The sequence below is a fragment of the Ixodes scapularis genome, unplaced genomic scaffold, assembly GCF_016920785.2.
Source record: "Ixodes scapularis isolate PalLabHiFi unplaced genomic scaffold, ASM1692078v2 ptg000943l_1__unscaffolded, whole genome shotgun sequence".
Lineage (NCBI taxonomy): Eukaryota > Metazoa > Arthropoda > Arachnida > Ixodida > Ixodidae > Ixodes > Ixodes scapularis.
The window spans coordinates 391,521-409,743 of record NW_024610073.1 but is presented as its reverse complement, the minus strand read 5'-3'; the positions used below and the strand labels follow the sequence as shown (position 1 = coordinate 409,743).

At 47.6% G+C, this 18,223-nt stretch overlaps 1 protein-coding gene across 1 annotated transcript in view; it reads left to right on the top strand.

The window, feature by feature from the left end:
- The window catches only part of LOC121834279 (tudor domain-containing protein 7A-like), a 157,077-nt gene that overhangs the window by 74,849 nt on the left and 64,005 nt on the right, over positions 1–18,223 (top strand). Inside the window, 5 exon segments of the mRNA XM_042288040.1 lie at positions 7,193–7,288; positions 9,677–9,789; positions 14,930–15,074; positions 15,076–15,159; positions 15,274–15,390. Coding sequence (XP_042143974.1) covers positions 7,193–7,288; positions 9,677–9,789; positions 14,930–15,074; positions 15,076–15,159; positions 15,274–15,390 — 555 coding nt within the window.

Below are 18,223 nucleotides of genomic sequence, written 5' to 3'. Positions count from 1 at the left end.
CAGAGCTGCTAGTTCAATGAATCCCTAGGACACCTTGTTGAGCCATTGCACTCGTTAGACAGACGAGCAGCAATGAAGAATCCTATGTTCCCTCAGGAAGTCCTCAAAGGTTGCTGACATGAACTGGGATCTGCGAGCCTTCCCTGCTGAACGTAGCAGACGAAAAGTTCATCACAGGCTAAAGCCCACCTCTGGCCATTTTGAATAAAAGTATAGCAGAGTTGTAGCACGCTCTGTCCATTTCCGGCTCTTGTGAATCAATGTGCACAGCCACTTTATGCCAGGCCCGTTCTGGCAGAGGAATTGACTGAAGTGGTGCAGTAATGGGTTAGGCAGATTTACCCGCGGACTGGCACTCTCAGCGGTTCCTGATGGCTCGCTCTACCTGATGATCAAGACTGGGCCACCAATACTCCTCGCGCAGTCTCTGCTTAGTCCTGACAACACCTGGATGGGTGTGCCAGATCAATCGTGGTGACCATTAACGATGTGGGGATGACCAGATGTTCTTCTCGCAACAGCAAGTTGCCCACCACAACCAACTTGTCTTGCACCCGAAGGAATGCAAGCAGGCTGCAATTTGAGCCACTCCTTTCTGACCGTCTGGGGGAAATATATTTCATCACTCTTGAGGGGACCTCTCCCCTGAGGGGACAAGGGAGTCGCTCATGCCTGGTGATCTGTGCGTAGACCTTCTTTCTCAGAGAAACGCGTGCGAGTGTCTGCAAGCCCACGTGCAGGGGAGAGCCTCTTTTTGCCTCACTGAGTGCTTTTGCTCAGCCGGCCAGAGTTTTTGTGATGTGAATGCCACTTCAGTTGTCATCAACCCCCTTCTGCAGCACAGTCCACGCATGGAAGTATGGCGACGACTGGCAGTGCAGGATCAAACATTTTCTTTGCCCACATAGAGCAACGCTTGGACTCACTCCAAACTGCCTCATTGTTCCACTCCAATGGGACGTCTTGACACCCAAGTTTCCTCAATAGTGCTTCCACGTACATAATGGGGCAAAAAATCTGGCATACCCTAATTACTCGCATAGTGAACACATTTTTTTTCCCAAAAATTGACCCATATTTGGGGGGTGCATCCATGATGTGGGGTAAAATTTTTGCATTTACACACTTGGTGCAAATGTCATAATAGGTGCCAATATGACATGGCGAGGTATTGCGGCACGTCTCCACTGACGGAGGTGCACCCACGGCTGGTCGGAGGCATGCCACACTAACCATGCTTTACAAATTGAAAATATTTTTAGGGCGCTTTTGGCGTGCCTTTCGCGGAAAGAAAAGCGCCCTACAAGGCTCACTCGCCACTGAGAGCGACGCGACCGTTCTTAGGTTTAACCACTTTCACGATTTCACTGTCGGAAAGCGGACCACAGACAACGGCGTGTTTGTTAAGGGCACAGGGTAAGTCCTATACTCCCCATGTATTTGAGGCCATGTTGAGGAACATTTTTCTCGGTGACTACTAGGAGTATTCCTGTCACGTATATATCATTTTGTTCGAAATATTGTGTTTTATCCACTGAACTAGAATTATTTGAACCAATCTAAAATAAGTATTTTTTATATATTTTTTTATTCTAGTACTGAAATTTTAGTTCTTTTCATCTATTAAGAACTTTGTAACTCAAAACCTGCTAGGCACACATTTTTAATTTTAGTTCAGTATTTTAGAACACCCATGTATGTGGTAGGAATAAAAAATCAACCCTCTATAATGTCACGTTAAGGAAAAAATGGTACCTATGTACTAAAAAACACTGTTTTGAGATAATTGAGTTTAAAGTAAAAAAACTGGTGAATAACGAATTTCTATTGGCACCAACAGCCTCAGAGTCATTTTTTCAATAGCCGCCAGCCTGAAAGGCATTGCTAAAGTCATGTCTTCGCCTTTAGGCTTATCGCCTTGCTTGCCGGGCCTCTTTTGTGACGTGCCATGTCGCTTGGTCCGTAAAGTATATTAGAGTGACGTCAACTTCCCTCAGCCACTTGATGGTTTTCCACACAGGATTCCATCCACAAAACTTGAAAACATTGGCTTCTGCAATGCTGCCACCATTGAATGAAGGAACAGCATCCAATGGCACCATTTTGTCGTTACGAAAACACAAACGCTTGAATTTACAGACGTTACACACCTGGGAAAAACGTGCACAGCGTCTCGTGATTGTTTTGGTTGAAAGAAAGCTATGCAATAGTTGCGAAATAATTTTTTTGAGATTATCTGTTACTGGACAAGCTTTTAGGTCTTGTGTTGATTTTGTTTTGTTGGAGAATTCATCGCTAAACAGGGAGTGTATCCCAAAAGGAGGCATGGTCACCTGCTACTTGCTTTCGGAAGAAGTGATTTTCAGCCCGAAATATAGCTTTCTAAAAACACTGGGACAATGGAAAATGTGCAGAAAGAACTAAACTTTTCAGATTGCGAAAAAAACTAAAATCGATTTTTTTTCAATTTTACCTTACCCTGTGCCCTTAACATCAGTGCATCCGATAGGCGAGGAATGTCCGGGGCTGGGCAATTTCTCGACCCAACCTTCGTCAAGTGTGTGCGCTGTTCGGTTTCACGCTTGATCTCTTCTGCAACTACGCACTTGCAGCCATTACAAGAGCGGTGAATTGGATGCAATTCGAGACTCGCGGAGCTGGAAATAGAAAGTGCATTCATTACAAGAGGGGAAACAAAAGTCCAAATATTGGTGCTTGTTGTCTGGGGCGCGTTCATTATGCGAGTAGTAAATACGGTAGTAGCCCACGCAACCCGAAAAGGATTGCGAAGCAGCTGTATCTTGCGGTATGGGGGCCCTTGCCACAGCTTCAACATTAGAGTGTGAAACTCCTCACACACTTGCAGTGTGCCCCAGAAAGTCGGGCATTTGCACGTTAAACTCGCATTTCTGGTTCAGTTCAAGTCCTGCAGTGGAAATGCGGTGCAAGACCTCCAACAGATTTTCTCGATGCTCCGACCTGCCAAATAGGATCGTCCATATAACAAAGCACTCCTCCGCAGGCATCCAGGAGCTTGGTCCTCATCCTCCGAAAAGCTGCAGGAACCAACCCCAAGCACAGCCTTCAAAACCGGGAAAGCCCATCGTCTGTGTTGATTGTTGTTAGCTCCCGGCTTCAGCTGCCAGTTAACCCGGTAATAGGCCGAGCCAGATCCGGCTTGGAAAAATGTGAGGGAGTGAAAATCCATCCACAGTGATGGCCTCCTTAGGCTCGCGCAAGTCCACGCAGAGCCTAATGGTGCCGTCCTTTTTCTCGACGACCAGAATTAATGAGATCCATTCCAAAGCCTCGACTCTTTCGATAATGCCACTTTGCTCAAGTCGGCGGAGTTCACAGCTTCCCGCAATGCCGTTGGTGGCCGGCGCAACCTGGATGCCACCAACTCGACTGCCTCCCGTCGCTCGACCAGACGTGCGAAACCAGACCCAGCTCCGTGGAAGACAAATGCGAGAACTTTGTTTGCATCTTCCTCAGCTTGCAGACCTTGCAGGGTTGCCCCTTTGATGTGGAGAATTGCAGACCGCATCCAGACCTATAGTACCCTCGGTCACCGCACAAAATTGCAGCCTAGTCGCGAGTTTCTGGTACCGGACGTTGGCGAGGAACCGCCCCCGGACTCGAATCTTGCGATCCGAATAGTCCAGGCTCGGTCGCCCATCGTCTGTAGACGTCTTCGGTCGACACATACGATGTACCAGAAAGTGCTGGCTCACTGTCTCGACCTCCAGATCGACGTAGACGCCACGCTAGTACGACCTTGGGTTCCGGGGTGATATTCCTTGGCGTCCCGTTCCACCGGTGTGGTCCTCGACACAATCTGGAAGCACCCCGTCTTCTCGTGCCTCGCAATTCTCGCAACTTGGTACGTGAACCTGTGAGCCACAATCCTTGGTCCACCCTTCCGTGTCGTTGGGTAACTCGCTGCACTGCCCCTTCGGCCGAAAACTCTTTTACGTTGCACCGAGTTTCTTCGTTATGCTTCGTCGTTGATACAATCTTTTGGACCGTTGGCGGCACCCCCTTCAACGGCAAACGTTCCCATAGTCTGTCCGACGAGATGCCCTACACTACCTGAAAACCCGCGAAAGGTAACCCCCCTCATTTTTGGCGCGATTTGCTCTTTTGTTTTTTGAAACAGGAAAAGATGGCCCATTCCTAGCACTGTAATTGCGGGGCCCAGTGGCGACCTTGGTGGAAATGCCGTTCCTTAGCCTAGGCGGGAGATAAGCGAGCTGTTTGGGAAGGACAGTCGTCTACAGCCACAAGTTTAGCGAGTCCCAGAATCTAAAGCGTTTTTGGATCGCACACTGGAAGTTAGCCCACCCCTTCACCCGATTTCGATTCTAGGCGGGCTATCTCTCGGGGTGCCGTCATACTCTCATTTTCCGGCTATCTCGGGTGCACTCCGGACTTGCATTGGCTGGCGTTGTGTCCTCTGCTCAAACGATGCCTGCCTCACGAGCGTCGTGGTGAACTCATCTGTCGTGCTTGCGGACATTCTCCCGTCTCGGGTGGTCCTTCCACTCCGAGGGAATAGAGTAGAAGAGCTGGCCGGTGCCACGGGAAACTGCTGGAACGGCCCGCTGCGGCCATGGAATGGGAGGCTGGCCCGCTGTTTGCAGGAATGGCGGCGTTAACCCAGAGTTCACAACGTTTGCAAATGAAAGTAGGGGAATACTTTTCCTCGTTGCCAATATTGTGCCCCGTGGGGAAACCAGGAAAAAGCAGATGCGACACAAACGAGTAGCAGAACGAAAAGTAATGTTTACTAGGATGGTATGGCCTGTGGATTTCTGATCTGACTTCTTTTTTTTTTCGTTGATTCTTACTTTATTTCTTTCATTTTAATTATTTCTTTATTTGATTCATCTCAAAGTTGCCGCTCTCACCGGCCAAAGGAAGTTGCGTGGCCTTCCAGCTGGGCTTAGCTTCCAGCTGCCACCGATCCCGCTGGGGCTCATTCAACCACCTGGAACGCTCCCAGCACTGGTTGATGACACTCATTCAGAACGCTCGCTCTATCTTCTCTTAGAATGTGCCATGTGTGCTGACACCAATCTGTATTGGACCCAAAGTGGGGCTTCTGCCACTCAAAGTTGTCCCCGCACATAGTGGGCAACAAACGCCTGTTGACTTGGAACAAGATTCGTAAATATCTCAAAGCTTAAAGGAAAATCTGGGATCTTGAGAATGTGCCAGTCACACGTCGCACAAAAAACGCATACAACTAGGGCTGTGTGAATATTCGAAATTTCAAATACGAACCGAATATTATCCTTATTCGAAACATATTCGATTCAAAAATTGCATAATCGGAAGTTCCCGAATATTGGCCAAAGCCAAATATTTGGGAAAAACGACGAATATTCGCACAAACTACGAATATTCAAGCAAGGAACGAATAATCTGCTTGCCACGCATTCTCCTATGAATAAGGTTATTCACTGAGAAAGGCGTATGATGCGTGCGTTATCGGTCTGCTCCGTTTCTTTTTCACCAAGCCCTTTGTTGCGCGACGCTTTTGCAGCAACATGTGATGTAATTGCGCATTCTACAAATTCATACAATAAAATAAACATAGGGAGTGAAATATAAATATAAAATAAATCTCGAGAGTGTTATCTAATATAAATGTTTGAAAATTTGAAGAAAAAGCTAGGTGCAAGCAGAACATTGCATTGCCATCGACAACAACTCCTGCCACTCCCGCGCACTCAAAACTAGGGATGTCGTGAACCTGCCCAGGTTCGGGTTAGACTAAGCTCGACTTTTTCTAACTTCCAACATGCAATATTTGTTGGGTTTATTGGCAACACTGGTTAATAACTAACGAAAGCATCAAAAGTGAATATTTTTGCTTTTATATGGTGTAAACATTGGTAGCCATTTTATAAAATAAACTACTTTCTAAATTATTTGTTTCCCAAAATTTGAAATATTTGTGTAGCAGCCGGGCAACACTGACCATAAGTTCTTGGAACTTTAGGAAAATTTCGCAGGTTTCCCGAGTGGATGGGTCTTTCTGCTGGCGGAAATGTTGGCACGGCATGTAGGAGGCGCTTACTTTCTGAACACGTTGAACAGTTAATTTTCCTACACGATAATTTGTGATGAGTGCATTGCTAGAAGCATCTTTAGCCTACTGCAGCCCAGTAAAATGCAGTTGCATTGATCTATTTTAAAAAGGCAGTAAAACCTGGTGTTAGCTCTTGTTTTCCAATTCTTTTATTAAAAGACAGATATTCAATATTCGAAGCCCGTTTTTTGTCTTATTCGTATTCGAAAATTTCAATATTTGCACACCCCTACATAAAACGCTTTGTGCTTGACGCACGTTTTTTAAGCTCTTACGAATTGTTCTATGTAAGACGAGAGATATCTTCAGCCAGGAGAAGGGGCGACGACTCGGCGACGCTTTCGTGCAAATCAGCTTGGTGGTCGGGCGAATAGATCCTAATTGTTTCGATCTATAAAGCTAGACAGATTTGCTGGCACCGCAAACGACAGAGTAGAGGACCCACGCCTGTTGTCCGCCGCCATTGCTTTGCCGGTTCAGCCGTCCAGCCCGCTACTCCAGCCGCCATACGGAGGATGCACGCTGCTTCCACTTCTCTGTGGACCTTTCTTTTTTTCAATCTAAAGTATTTGCAGTTTTTCAGAAGCCACAAAAAATGGGTACAGCCCAAGCTGATTACAACAGACCTGGTTACAACAGACATTTGGATATAACATACCGATTTGTGAAGTTTGGTTGGTTTTCCTCTACATGCCATTGACTCATCTTCCTATCTGCACACAACATACTCCTCGTACAGCAGACCGAAATCTTGGTCAAAATCAAGGTCTGTTATAACGAAGCTTAGACTGTATCCTATTGTTTTCTATTTTTAACATTGAGCGTGCCCCTTCGATCACCCGCGACTTCGATTATATTTTGTGTGTGTGCCTAAACCATAGAAAATGGCACATGACCACGAAAAGAGAGTGAGTGCGGCTCAAGCCGGCCAGTTCTCGATCGGCGGTTTTCGGGTGGAAAGAAAACGAATTTTGAGCCGCAAATTAAGTTTCAGGTGGTTGGACTCTCAAATGTGACGTGGGGAGAAAAACCTTGGCGAGCATAAATACCGTGTCCCTTTAAAAGGGTCTGGGTTGCCTCGTCGGCTCTGTCCAGGCGGACTGCTACTTCGTGGACCACGGCGACATTGATGCGGTGGACGTGTTGAAGCTGCAGGAGTTGGATCCCCGGTTCTTGAGCCTCCCCTTCCAGGTAAGTGGTTCCAAAATGCGGGAATTGTCGCTACTCCTTGGCCGTCGACGGCGGTGTGCCACTTCACAGTACCGTAAAGACCCAATAGCACGTTTTTAGGGGTGAAGCTCCTTAGGGTCTAGCCTTGTCCGGCGTCTGTACTCAGATTGATTGCCATCCCATCTGTCTTCTTAAAAAAAGAAAAAATGTTTGCGCAGTCGACAGGATTCGAACCTGTGCGGGGAGACCCCAGTGGATTTCTAGTCCATCGCCTTAACCACCCGGCCATGACTGCGGGACGAGTAGGAGGCTCTGAGATGTGGTAGTAACTCAAGAGCTGGGATGTCATGGATGAAACGTTGCATTTAGCCGCTCAACGTCGATACAGGAGAGGGCGCTGCGGTCAAATGCGTATATAATCGCCTTAAACTTTGCATGCATTGGCATCTGCACTACCTATGAACAAAATCAGTGTCATCAGCACCACCAGAGCTTCGCCCCAATCGACATCAATCACCACGTGGAGATGCGGTCATTTTTTTTCTCCCCATTTTTGCCCTTAAAATTGGTGCTCATACACAGATCTGGGTTGGAGCCTAGCTGGCAGATTTGTGTTTGTGGATAACACCAATTGAACACGTTTGGAGAGGAAGGCAAGGGGACGGCCGTCGCCAGGCTATATATAAGGCCTTTTCCCTTCTCCGGTTTGTAATTTCTCCTTCCTTTCTCTATATCTTGAGCCGATTCTATGCACAAGGAATGATTCCAAGCTTTTGCGGGGAGCTTGCAATCGAGGGTTTACACAGTTCTCGTCGTCGCCCGATCCAAATAGCATGCAGTGCGCAGTTTCAGAAATGTCCCCCCCCCCCAAATATGTGTAAATTTTTCGGGAAAAAAAGTGTGTTCATTATGCGAGTAAATACGGTAACTTTTCTAGATAGCTGCCGGTGAGAGTGGTGATTGGTTGTATGGTAGGTGGTGACGATTGATTTTGTATATGTAAGTGACGATTATTTTTCTAATAAAATCAGAGTTAGTGCCCGTCCTGTCATCTTTCTTCCTTAATTGTCCTTGTTTTGTTTGTGCTTTTTAACCTTTTAAATCAGCATGCACAAACTGCGCAAGTGTAGGTTTCAGGCTTTTTTTTTAGCCAATGTTTAAAACACCCTGTATATATGAATGTGAGAGAGAGAAGTTGTGCCCATTGTGCAACTCTTGATCTGGTGAATTAGGCACGGAGGACGTAGACCCGTCGGTGGACAAGCTTTAGAAGAGCGTCGTTGGGAAACGGCCCGTTGCACGGAAGTTCGAGAAGATGGCGACCCCCCCGAAGGCACTGCAATCGCCACAAACGACGTTCTATTGTTCGTCTAGGGCAGTGGTCGGCAACCAGCGGCCCGCGGGCCGGATGTGGCCCTCGAGGTAGTATCATACGGCCCTCAGCCTCCCGGTAACACCCCCTCCCTCCTATGCAGTCAGCTAAAGAAAAAAAAAATAAATTTGACTAATTCGCTGCCCGTCTGCGAGCAGACTTTTTCACAAATGAAGTGCATAAAATCCAACTTCCGCTCACGAATGACTGACGAGAACCTCCACAATGTTTTGCGACTTGCAGTTAGCAGCTTGAATATGGATGTTCGTAGTTTGGCGAGCGCAGTTCAGCACCTAAAGTCTCGCTGAGAGGAGTCTCTAGGTTTTCGTGGAAATGTTGTATCTCATGTTGTTTGTCGTGAAATAAAGAACTGTTCATTTTCGATTTATGTACGTCAATGTAAGTTCGTGCAAGTGCTTTTTTTTAAATTTTAACTACCCCCCCCCCCCCCCCCCCTCCCCCGCTGCTTGCCGTCCGGCCCGTTCCGCCTTGGCTTTGCGGCGACTCGGCCCGCTTCGCCAAAAGGTTGCCGACCACTGGTCTAGGGCATAGCGATTGCCACCGAGAGCATTCTAGGAGGCTTGACAGCTGTCTACAATCTTTAAATTTCGCACATTCTAGGGCAGTAGTCCTCAAACTTTGAGCTCTTACAGACCCCTTTGTTCCACTCAAGGAACCGCCGATGCATTCTGCATCCAAAGTATAGGTACAGACCATTGGCAATGTCCTCCGGGAATGCTGCGTGAAACAGCTCGAGAACCGAGGGGCCCAAGTCGGGGTCTTGACGGGAGGCGGGGAAATTCGCTAAGACGACTCGTGGAATATTTTCTCATTTCCCGACAGCTGCCACGTGCGGTGAAAGAACGCACTAGGACAGGAAACAGTGTTTATACCGCGGATTGGGTTGACGGCTTCGGCGGCTAGGACATTGGCAAGAGGGACTTCCCTCGGGTGGAAGAGAGTCTGCAGCAAGGGATGTGGTCCCAACGGTTGGGACCACTGCCAGGTTGGAAATGGACTTTTGCTTTGGCGGGCAGGCGGTGCAGTGCCGCCTGGACGACCTGCTGGAGTTTGCGGGAGACGAGCGGGCCGGGAGCCTCCTGGCGGACCTGGTGGTGGGCAAGTGCCTGGTGGCCGAGGTGGTCAGCAGGTGAGCTCCTTGATTCGTTCCAGATCTCTTTAGCACTGTCCTAGTCGCTTAAATTTGAATGAACGTATCTTTACAAAAAATATAATAAGTTGGAAAACAATTTAAGAAAGAAATTTTTAGGGGCGAAGCTCGTTAGGGTCTAGCCTTGTCCGTCTAGCGTCCGTGCTCACATCGATCTTGCTGGTGCTCGTGCTCGTGCTCGAGCACATGCTCACGTGCTCATGTAGGGCAAAAAAAAAAAATTGATGAAAAGAAAAAACGTTTGCGCAGTCGACAGGATTCGAACCTGTGCGGGGAGACCCCAATGAATTTCTAGTTTGTCGCCTTGACCACTTGGCCACGACTGCGGGACGAGTAGGGGGCTCTGAGATGTGGTAGTAACTCAAGAGCTGGGAATGTCGTGGATGAAACGTTGCATGTAGCCGCTCAACGTCTATACAGGAGAGGGCGCTGTGGTCAAGTGCGTATATAATTGCGTTGAACTTTGCATCAGCTGAGGAAAATGCGCATATTTTCCTCAGCTGATGCTTTTATCTGGCACGTACCTGGAATGCGAGTAACCAAAGTTTCTTTTATCATATTCCGGGCTTGCTTTTGATTGAGTGTGTTTTCCTGTGGGCTTGTGTTTTTTCTTGTTTTTTTGGTACATATGCACGTTTGTATTCTACCCTCACAACTATGTACCCCCCCCCCCCCCCCCCCCCTCGCAATAATGCCTTCGGGCGCTGCGGGGTAACCCGAAATAAATAAATAATTACCGTAATATCCCGAGTCAACGCCCACCCATCCACCGCCTGAAATTCTCAAAAATTGTGGGGTGGGCCATGACTCGGGTACCGAGCTAAAAAAGTTTCGAAAAAGTTTAAAAATGGGATTTTTTTTGTCTGTGTATAGCGAAGCTAGACAGGAGACTAACTGAACTCAAATCTCGGGTTGGTATCTTACTTGCGACTCATTTTACTGTCGAGCTAAATCCACTGCTTCGCGGGTAGCTCGTTTCCGCCTCCTCCAAGCAAGCGCAATTCGAATCCACGACTGCTGCAGCCTTCAATCCGACGTGAACGGAAAAAAAAAAAAAAGAATTACGAACAAAAGAAAAAGAAAAGAAAAATCGCAAGCCACAGTGACCGAGCAAAGGTGACGAAAGCCGAAAGGAAAGCGGGCCCCCCTTCCTTTTTGACTTCGGAACCAAGCAAACCGGCAGCCTTTAACCGACGCCTAAAGCAAACCCAGTACAAAAGCAAAAATAAGATGACAAAAGCGAAAACCATAAAAAGGCTCTCTCCGCGGGCGCAACCGTTGCCGCGGAAAGCGCGCGCACGCACAAACTCAATGACCTTCGAGTTTGTGCGTGCGCGCGCGCGGCTCCGGGACAACTTTCTGTGGCAGTACAACCGGAGCTGCGGGCGGCCAAGGCCAATTGGGCACCGACGCGGAGCGCAGCCATTGGTTGTTCTCAGAACGCAGCCACCGGTTACGCACTGCGCCGGCGCCTGATTGGCTTGTGTGTGTGTCACGACCAACTCTATAATGGGCGACCAGCTCATCTTCTCCTGCCCCAGCGCGCCGCTTTTTGTTTTGCTTGTTCAGTTCTTTTTAGTTTGCCTAGTTCCCGCTGCTCCCGCTGGCGCTGTTTAGAATCTCCACTTCCCCGCTGCTTAGTACGCTCGGGAAGCCTGGGGAAGCTAGTACAGGCTGTCTTTTGGCACGTTCACGCGTGGACGCGTGGTTTTTCTGGCTGTAAAATAGCTCAACGTTAATGGTAAAGTGGAACTCAACGACGGGCTGCGAGCCTGTGATGGTCTTCTGCTGTGTGCGCTGTGCAAGTCGAGCACGTGGACTTCAACGGGGGTCGCTTTCCGCGAGTTCCCGGTGACGGAGATCCGGAACGACTGGCTGAAGAAAATCTCTTGCCAAGCAGAAGGCGAATCAGTTGCCCACCAAACTATGTAGCGTAAAGAAAAAATAGGTTCTCTCCATGTACATAACCCAAAATAGGTCGTGGTACATATAAGTTTACAGCGTCATCCTTTACACGCCGTGTTGCGAATGTTGGACGCTGTATATAACCTTCCTCATTTCGAGCGTTTATTTAAATATGCAGTGATGCTGATACACCTTATATAATCTTGTGCGCAACAAAGACGTGGACAAAAGCAGAGAAGAGGACACAACAAGGCGCATCGTGCCTTGTTGTGTCCTCTTCTCTGCTTTTGTCTTCGTATTTGTTGTGCACAAGATTATATAAGATGTCAAACCAACTCGCCCAAACAACCACTCTTCCTGATTCACCTACGTACCGGATCAGCCGTCATTCATCGGAATTAGTGGTCGCGAATTTCAGATAACGCGGAACTTGCTGACAGGGTGTATATTCTAATTATGAGCATGTTCGACGTCGTTTGTTTATCTGATACTGTTTATTGTATTCGTTACTGTTTTCGAGTTAGTGTGTCACTAATAAAGAAGTTGTCTTTGTCCTAGTGAAAATAAAAGAATAATAAAAAATATACGGCTTGTCTCTGTCTCTCCTATTTTAATCATTGTTGCGAGTCTGCCTATTTTAATGGTCTATTTTAAACATTTTTACGGTTTTGCCTTTCTTCATGTATACCATATAGTACGTTCATTACTAGCCCGGCAAAAAAAATATGAACGGACAAGAGCCATGTTCTAAAGCCGGAACTAATATCTTTTTATTGAAATTTGGAGTATTTCTGGGTGTGCATTCTTCACAAAAGGTATCAAACTGAAGCCGGTCGTATTAAGTGAGAAAAAACACTGTACGTTCGGGAAGCTATATTCATAAGCAAACACTCCCATTGGTGTCCGTTGGCTTCACGTGAACTTAGCGCTTCTCAAAGGAAAAAAATAAACAACTTAATTAATAGACCGGCAATAGAAAGCGCTGTCGCTTTACTCTGTTCACAGAACATGTCAAGAAAGCTATGCGGTTGTCGACAGAAAAGGTTACAATCAAAATCGTGGGTTTTATCAACACAACCGCTGCCCGTCGCGTGTGACCGCGCGTGCATTTGGAGATGATACGCGGCGGCGCCTGGCGGATTTCGCTGTCCCCAGCCGTGGTCACGTGGTATTTTCCGGTACACGCGCCCCCGTAGAGAGGGGAGAGCTGACCTGGTCGCCCTTTATAGAGTTGGTCGTGTTGTGTGTGTGGGGAGGGGGGGGGGGGGGGGGTGATGCTTTGGGAAAGGAAAATGACGCTTTGTTTCCAGGCTTATACTGCTTATACTGCCGGTAGGCACACGGCGGTTGTGGCATTCGCAAAGAATGCCTGTGTGTTTGCCCCCTTTGCGGTTTACCGATGGGCGTTTTTTATCTTTTGGGCGAACACGGACTTTCAGTTAGGAACAAAAGGAAGCGGTGTTCTATAAACATACTCAGACTTCGCGCGGAGTGGTCGCGACGTTCTCAAAGAATGCCAAGTCGGCCGGAGTAGGTTTTGGACAAAGAAAATTGAATCCAAACGAGGCTTTTTATTCTGAACCACTTGTATTCGCAGTATTGAGTTAGTCATCCGATCCGCGTCCTATCTAAGTTAACGGTTTCGCGGCCTGACTTATCTTTTCGGTGAAAACGGACTTTCAGTTATGAACAGAAAAAAGAACATAAAGCGGCATTCTGTTATCTCTTTCTCTCCCTCATACGATCTTTTTTGACCCTATGATCCACGCGTCCAGGCGCTATGTTGCAAACGGACCTTCTGGCCTTTTATATTTATTTCTTTTTGGGGAGAGGAGGGTGTAGGCAGGAGGGAAAGGATCGGAAACGTGTCTGCTTTTGTTTGCCAGATAAATATAGGTTTGCTTTTTTTTTTATTGTGTTTCTTCTGCTCACGCATCTTCCAATTTTGGAGTCGTGAAAATGCAGGACGGCGCCCTTTCTTTTCTTTTTTTTTTCTGTTTGCCATTTGTGGGACTCATAGTTTTTCAGGTCTGGGCGATGACTCGGTGCTTTTTTTACGAGATTGATTGCCCGAAACGGGGGTGGGCGTTGACTCGGTGCTTTTTACGAAATCGATATTTCGCCCAAAACGGAGGGTGGGCGATGACTTTACGGTAAATGCATTGGCTCAACGTTTATAGACAAGAGGGCGCTGGGGTCAACTGCTCAAATGCATATATAACCACGTTCCATACCTCACATTCTCTTTCTGACATGGATGAAAACGAACAGAAAGCTCGACATGCTGCGGCGCAGCGCATCAGCACCACCAGAGCTTCGCCCCAATCAACATCATTTTTCTTTTGCTGCCTAGTAAATTTAGGGGGCTTTCTTTTTTGTTGCTTCCTTAACTTTTTTCTAGGGATCAAGAGATGTTTTTATGCCTCGCTTTCCCGTCTTTCCTTCATTTTTTTTTTTCTCGTGTTTTGTCGCTCATGCTGGTGGAGGTCCTGGCCAGGCGCGCATGTAAGTGCGTTAGTAAGTCTCCGCCAACTACGCTCTACTCTATATTTAGCGGCTCTTGGATGCTCTATTTGGTAAGCTCCCATTTGTCACAATCTTCTGTATTGGACGCCAGGAAATTTCAACACGAGCTTAATTTAACATATTTTTTGGATATCAAATTAATGATATATCGAATTATTTTACAATCCCCTTTGAATTCAATATATTAGACTGTATGACAGTGCTTTCCCAAGGTGGCATAGAACGTTCACTGGTAAGAAATGGGAAATAAACCCGTTCTTATTTTTATCATTACCCGGGACGTAAAGCGGCCGGTAGTAGGAGGGGAACGGGGCTTTGCGATAGCTCTCTGGTAGCGGACGTGTCCCGAGGTCCAATTTTGGTCGCCGCAAGAACGAGAGCAAAATCTAATTTGCTTCTTGTGGAGCGAGTAAAGATAAGTGTTAGTTGACGACCTCCTAACGCGAACGCAGAATGCAATTCATCCCCTACGAAGCGCCTTTTGCGGACAAAAATGAAGGGAGAAAACACCGCATGTCGTCTGCTGACAGACGAGAAAAAAACCTCCTACAAATTGAGTGGCAAAGTAAGATGTGGGCTCAAATTGGGATTGTCTGCCCTTTTGGGTAATATAGCGCAACTGGGTAACGCGTCCAAGAGGTCTGGTTGTCCTTGCCTGGGCCGAAAGGTGAGTCCCGGGTGACTGCAGGGACGATCCGATCACTGTGATCCTGTACGACACGACCACCGAGGCGGACGTGAACCTCAACGCCCTGCTCTGGAGGCAGCTGCTCAGCCCGGCCTTCCCCGAAGCGGGGGTCATTGTCCGGGCCAGGCTGACCCACGTGGCCCCGGGGGGGGGACCTCACCGTGCAGCTGTTGGGGCCCGGCTCTCGGGCACTGGAACGCCTCATGGACAGCGTGGGCTCCTACATCGGGGTGCGTCCCCTCTTACGCCCCTTTTGGGCTGCCTTCTTGTTTCGGAATTGCTCAAAACGAGTCTATCTGAGGGTGGTCTTTGGGAAGTCGGAGGAGTGATGGGAGTGTGTGCAGGACGCCCAACCCGTGGCATCGCCGAGCAAGTCGAGGCTGTACGTCCACCGGCAGATGGCATCCGGGACCTTCTGTCGCGTCGCCCTCCTCTCCGAGCCATGCTCCGGGCAGCAGCGGGTGAGTTCACGCACTCCCTGTGGGGTTGTTGCCGGTCCCTTTAATGCATTTTAGGGTCGCCAAAAGTTGCTGTCGTTGCAAATGCGCAGGAATGAAACCTTTGTCGTCTTTAACCTGCGTCGTTTCGACCGCCGCGTGCTCGTCTGGCCGCCACAAATTTGTCCAAACGTTTGGAGGCATCGCATGACGTCACATAACCACTCCAAGTCACGGGCTCGTGCAAGCTTTAGCTGCGAGCTCATGTGATCCTATAGGTGTCGCCTGATCTGCCAGGCGAGGGACGGCAATTTATGAAAGTACAACACCAGTGATGCGATTGCTGTGCCAAACTGCGCCAAGGGGCTAACCCTGCTACATCCTGCTACATTTTCCCAAATTATGAGTAATCTGCTCCAAACCTGTGCCAAAAAAACAATTTCGGTCGCCTTGCAATACCGAAACTAAACTGAGTACCGTAATTGAGCATACACGTGTGTATGGCGCTTTCTAAAATGAAACTAAGTACCGCCGCATGTTCGCCGAAATTCCTGTTCTATAAATTATACGTTACTATGAAAAACCTCTTAAACTCAAAAACTGCTCTGTCAAAGTATAGATTACCTAGGTTTCTCTCGGTAGGCTTTCTTTCGAAAGAGAACCAGGTACGAGAAAAATCTGCCACGAAAGAAAGTTGGTGAAGAGAAGTGAGCTAAAGCAGAGAAGGCAATGTCTCCACGCTGAACCCGCACAGCGCGCTTGTCTGTCTCGAGTTCAGTCGTTGCACAAAGCGCTCCAAGAACTTTTTGATCGTGGCTCGCGATGTCTTGCATCGATGCGCTCAGGTTCTTTTTTGTGTTTGTGCGTGCGTGCGTGTGTGTGTGCACGCGCTTGTGGGGGGGGGGGGGGGGTCGGTTTGCCGGCCTGGCAAGCATGCATCGCTGATGTTTTTTGTTGTATGCTCGACAGTAACACTTTGCAAACAATTTTGGGAATCAATTGGTGATGAAGCGGAGTGGTATGGTTTTGGTTTTGATCGAACAGCCGTTGTCTCCGCTCGCGCAACGAAGCACACGGAACTGCAAGCCTGCCGAAGTTGCCCTCATGTGCATGCGAACAGGATTACACGGTAGAGGCACCAGCCGGGACGCTTGCAATTCATTGTTTTATGTTTGCTTACTTTTGACGAAAATCTGGCACGTAGGGAACCAGTGGAACGATGGCGAGTGGTTTTTCGGAATTGCTCGGCAATGCCTGCAGCACTCTACACTTGTGGGATGTCTCAGCAGTAAAAACACAAGCAGGGAGTTCCGTCACAACACGTCACATCAGAACATAACACAACAGAAAGTGCCCTTTGTTTGTACAGCACTAAAACTAATATTTTTATTTTTCTAAGAATATCTACTCCAAAAGCCACGTTTGCTGCTCCGAAACACTCTTCTAGCTGCTCCAAAAGCCACTTTTTCTGCTCCAAAACGCTGTTTTGGTTGCTCCAAAGGCCGCATTTACTGCTCCAAAACACTGTTTTGGCTGCTCCGAAAGGTGCTCCAAAATGGCTTCGGCCAATCACATCACTGCAACACTGAGTGGGAGACTGACAGACGCCTGTCTTCCTCTGTCCGTGTAAATGAGGACTCTAGGTGTGTGATCGAGAAAAGCTTGAAAAGTGCTATTTTTGTGTTCTGTGATTTTCCAAGCTTGTTTTCACATTGAGGTGCAATGGAACATGGACAAGTCTCCTTCCCAGTCGGCAATGTTTGCTTTTCTCTTGCCATAGCCAATTTACCCCATTTTGGCTGAGGCCATCATTAGCCAGGGCATTGCAATTCCTAGATATAAGCTATCTTTCGGTGTTTATGAAAAAAAATAGTGAATGATGTCAAAAATAGGGGGCTGGTTAACTTTGGGAGGTGGGGCACCTTTTGGGATATTATGGTAGCCCAGTCGTCATTGATGTACGTCAGTGTAAGCCTCCTGAAACTTTGGCCTCGCATCGTTGAAGTATGCGATCGTGTTGCATCACTTTACTTTGCTTTCAACTGGTTTGGGTGATCATCTTGGGTGCGTATCTTTCACCATCATGTTTGACTCCTTGAGGTCTATCTACGATTGACAATTCAGCTATATGTATACATACAAACGAAGGCAGAGGCCTTGACGGTCAATTTTAGGCTTAAGTTCCAACTTTCCGTGCAATTACTATTGCAGTATGCTTACAAGTTAAATGCTAGCACCTACTCTGACGCATGCCACCGTCGCAACTATGTATCACAAAGTTGCTTGAAACGAAATAGGGGCTACATTCAAATGCCTTTATAATGAATGCCTCTATAACGAAGACACCCGTTTAATGACGCAAAAATAAAATCCCAGCCAATCTCTTTTGTGTTCAAGTGTTTGTCTGACTACTACAACGAATTCCTGTTTAACGAATATTTCTGTTTAACGCAGCGATTGCGCGGCCCTACAAAAGAAAAATGAGCCGTATTACGAATTTTCTAGGTCAAAAGTAATTGATTTTCTGTAATTTGTTGCTTTCAAGTGACGTGCTTAAAGAAGAATATTGGCGGCGATGGTTAGCAGCGACGTTTGATGCCGCTGCCGTGCCTCCTCTGCGGTCTGTGCACGCTCGTGCATACTTGCATTTACTTTGGTTTTGCTCGTGCCGTTGATGGAGTACGTGCCCCTCCACTAAAAGTTTTGTTTTTTGGGTGCTTCCATCGGGCAATGTGCGCATTCGTTTTCTTATTTGGCATGTGCGTCGCACATTTAAAAGGGACCACCACAAACAAGAGTACCGTATTTACTCGCACAATGGGTGCACTTTTTTTTCCCGAAAAATTGACACATATTT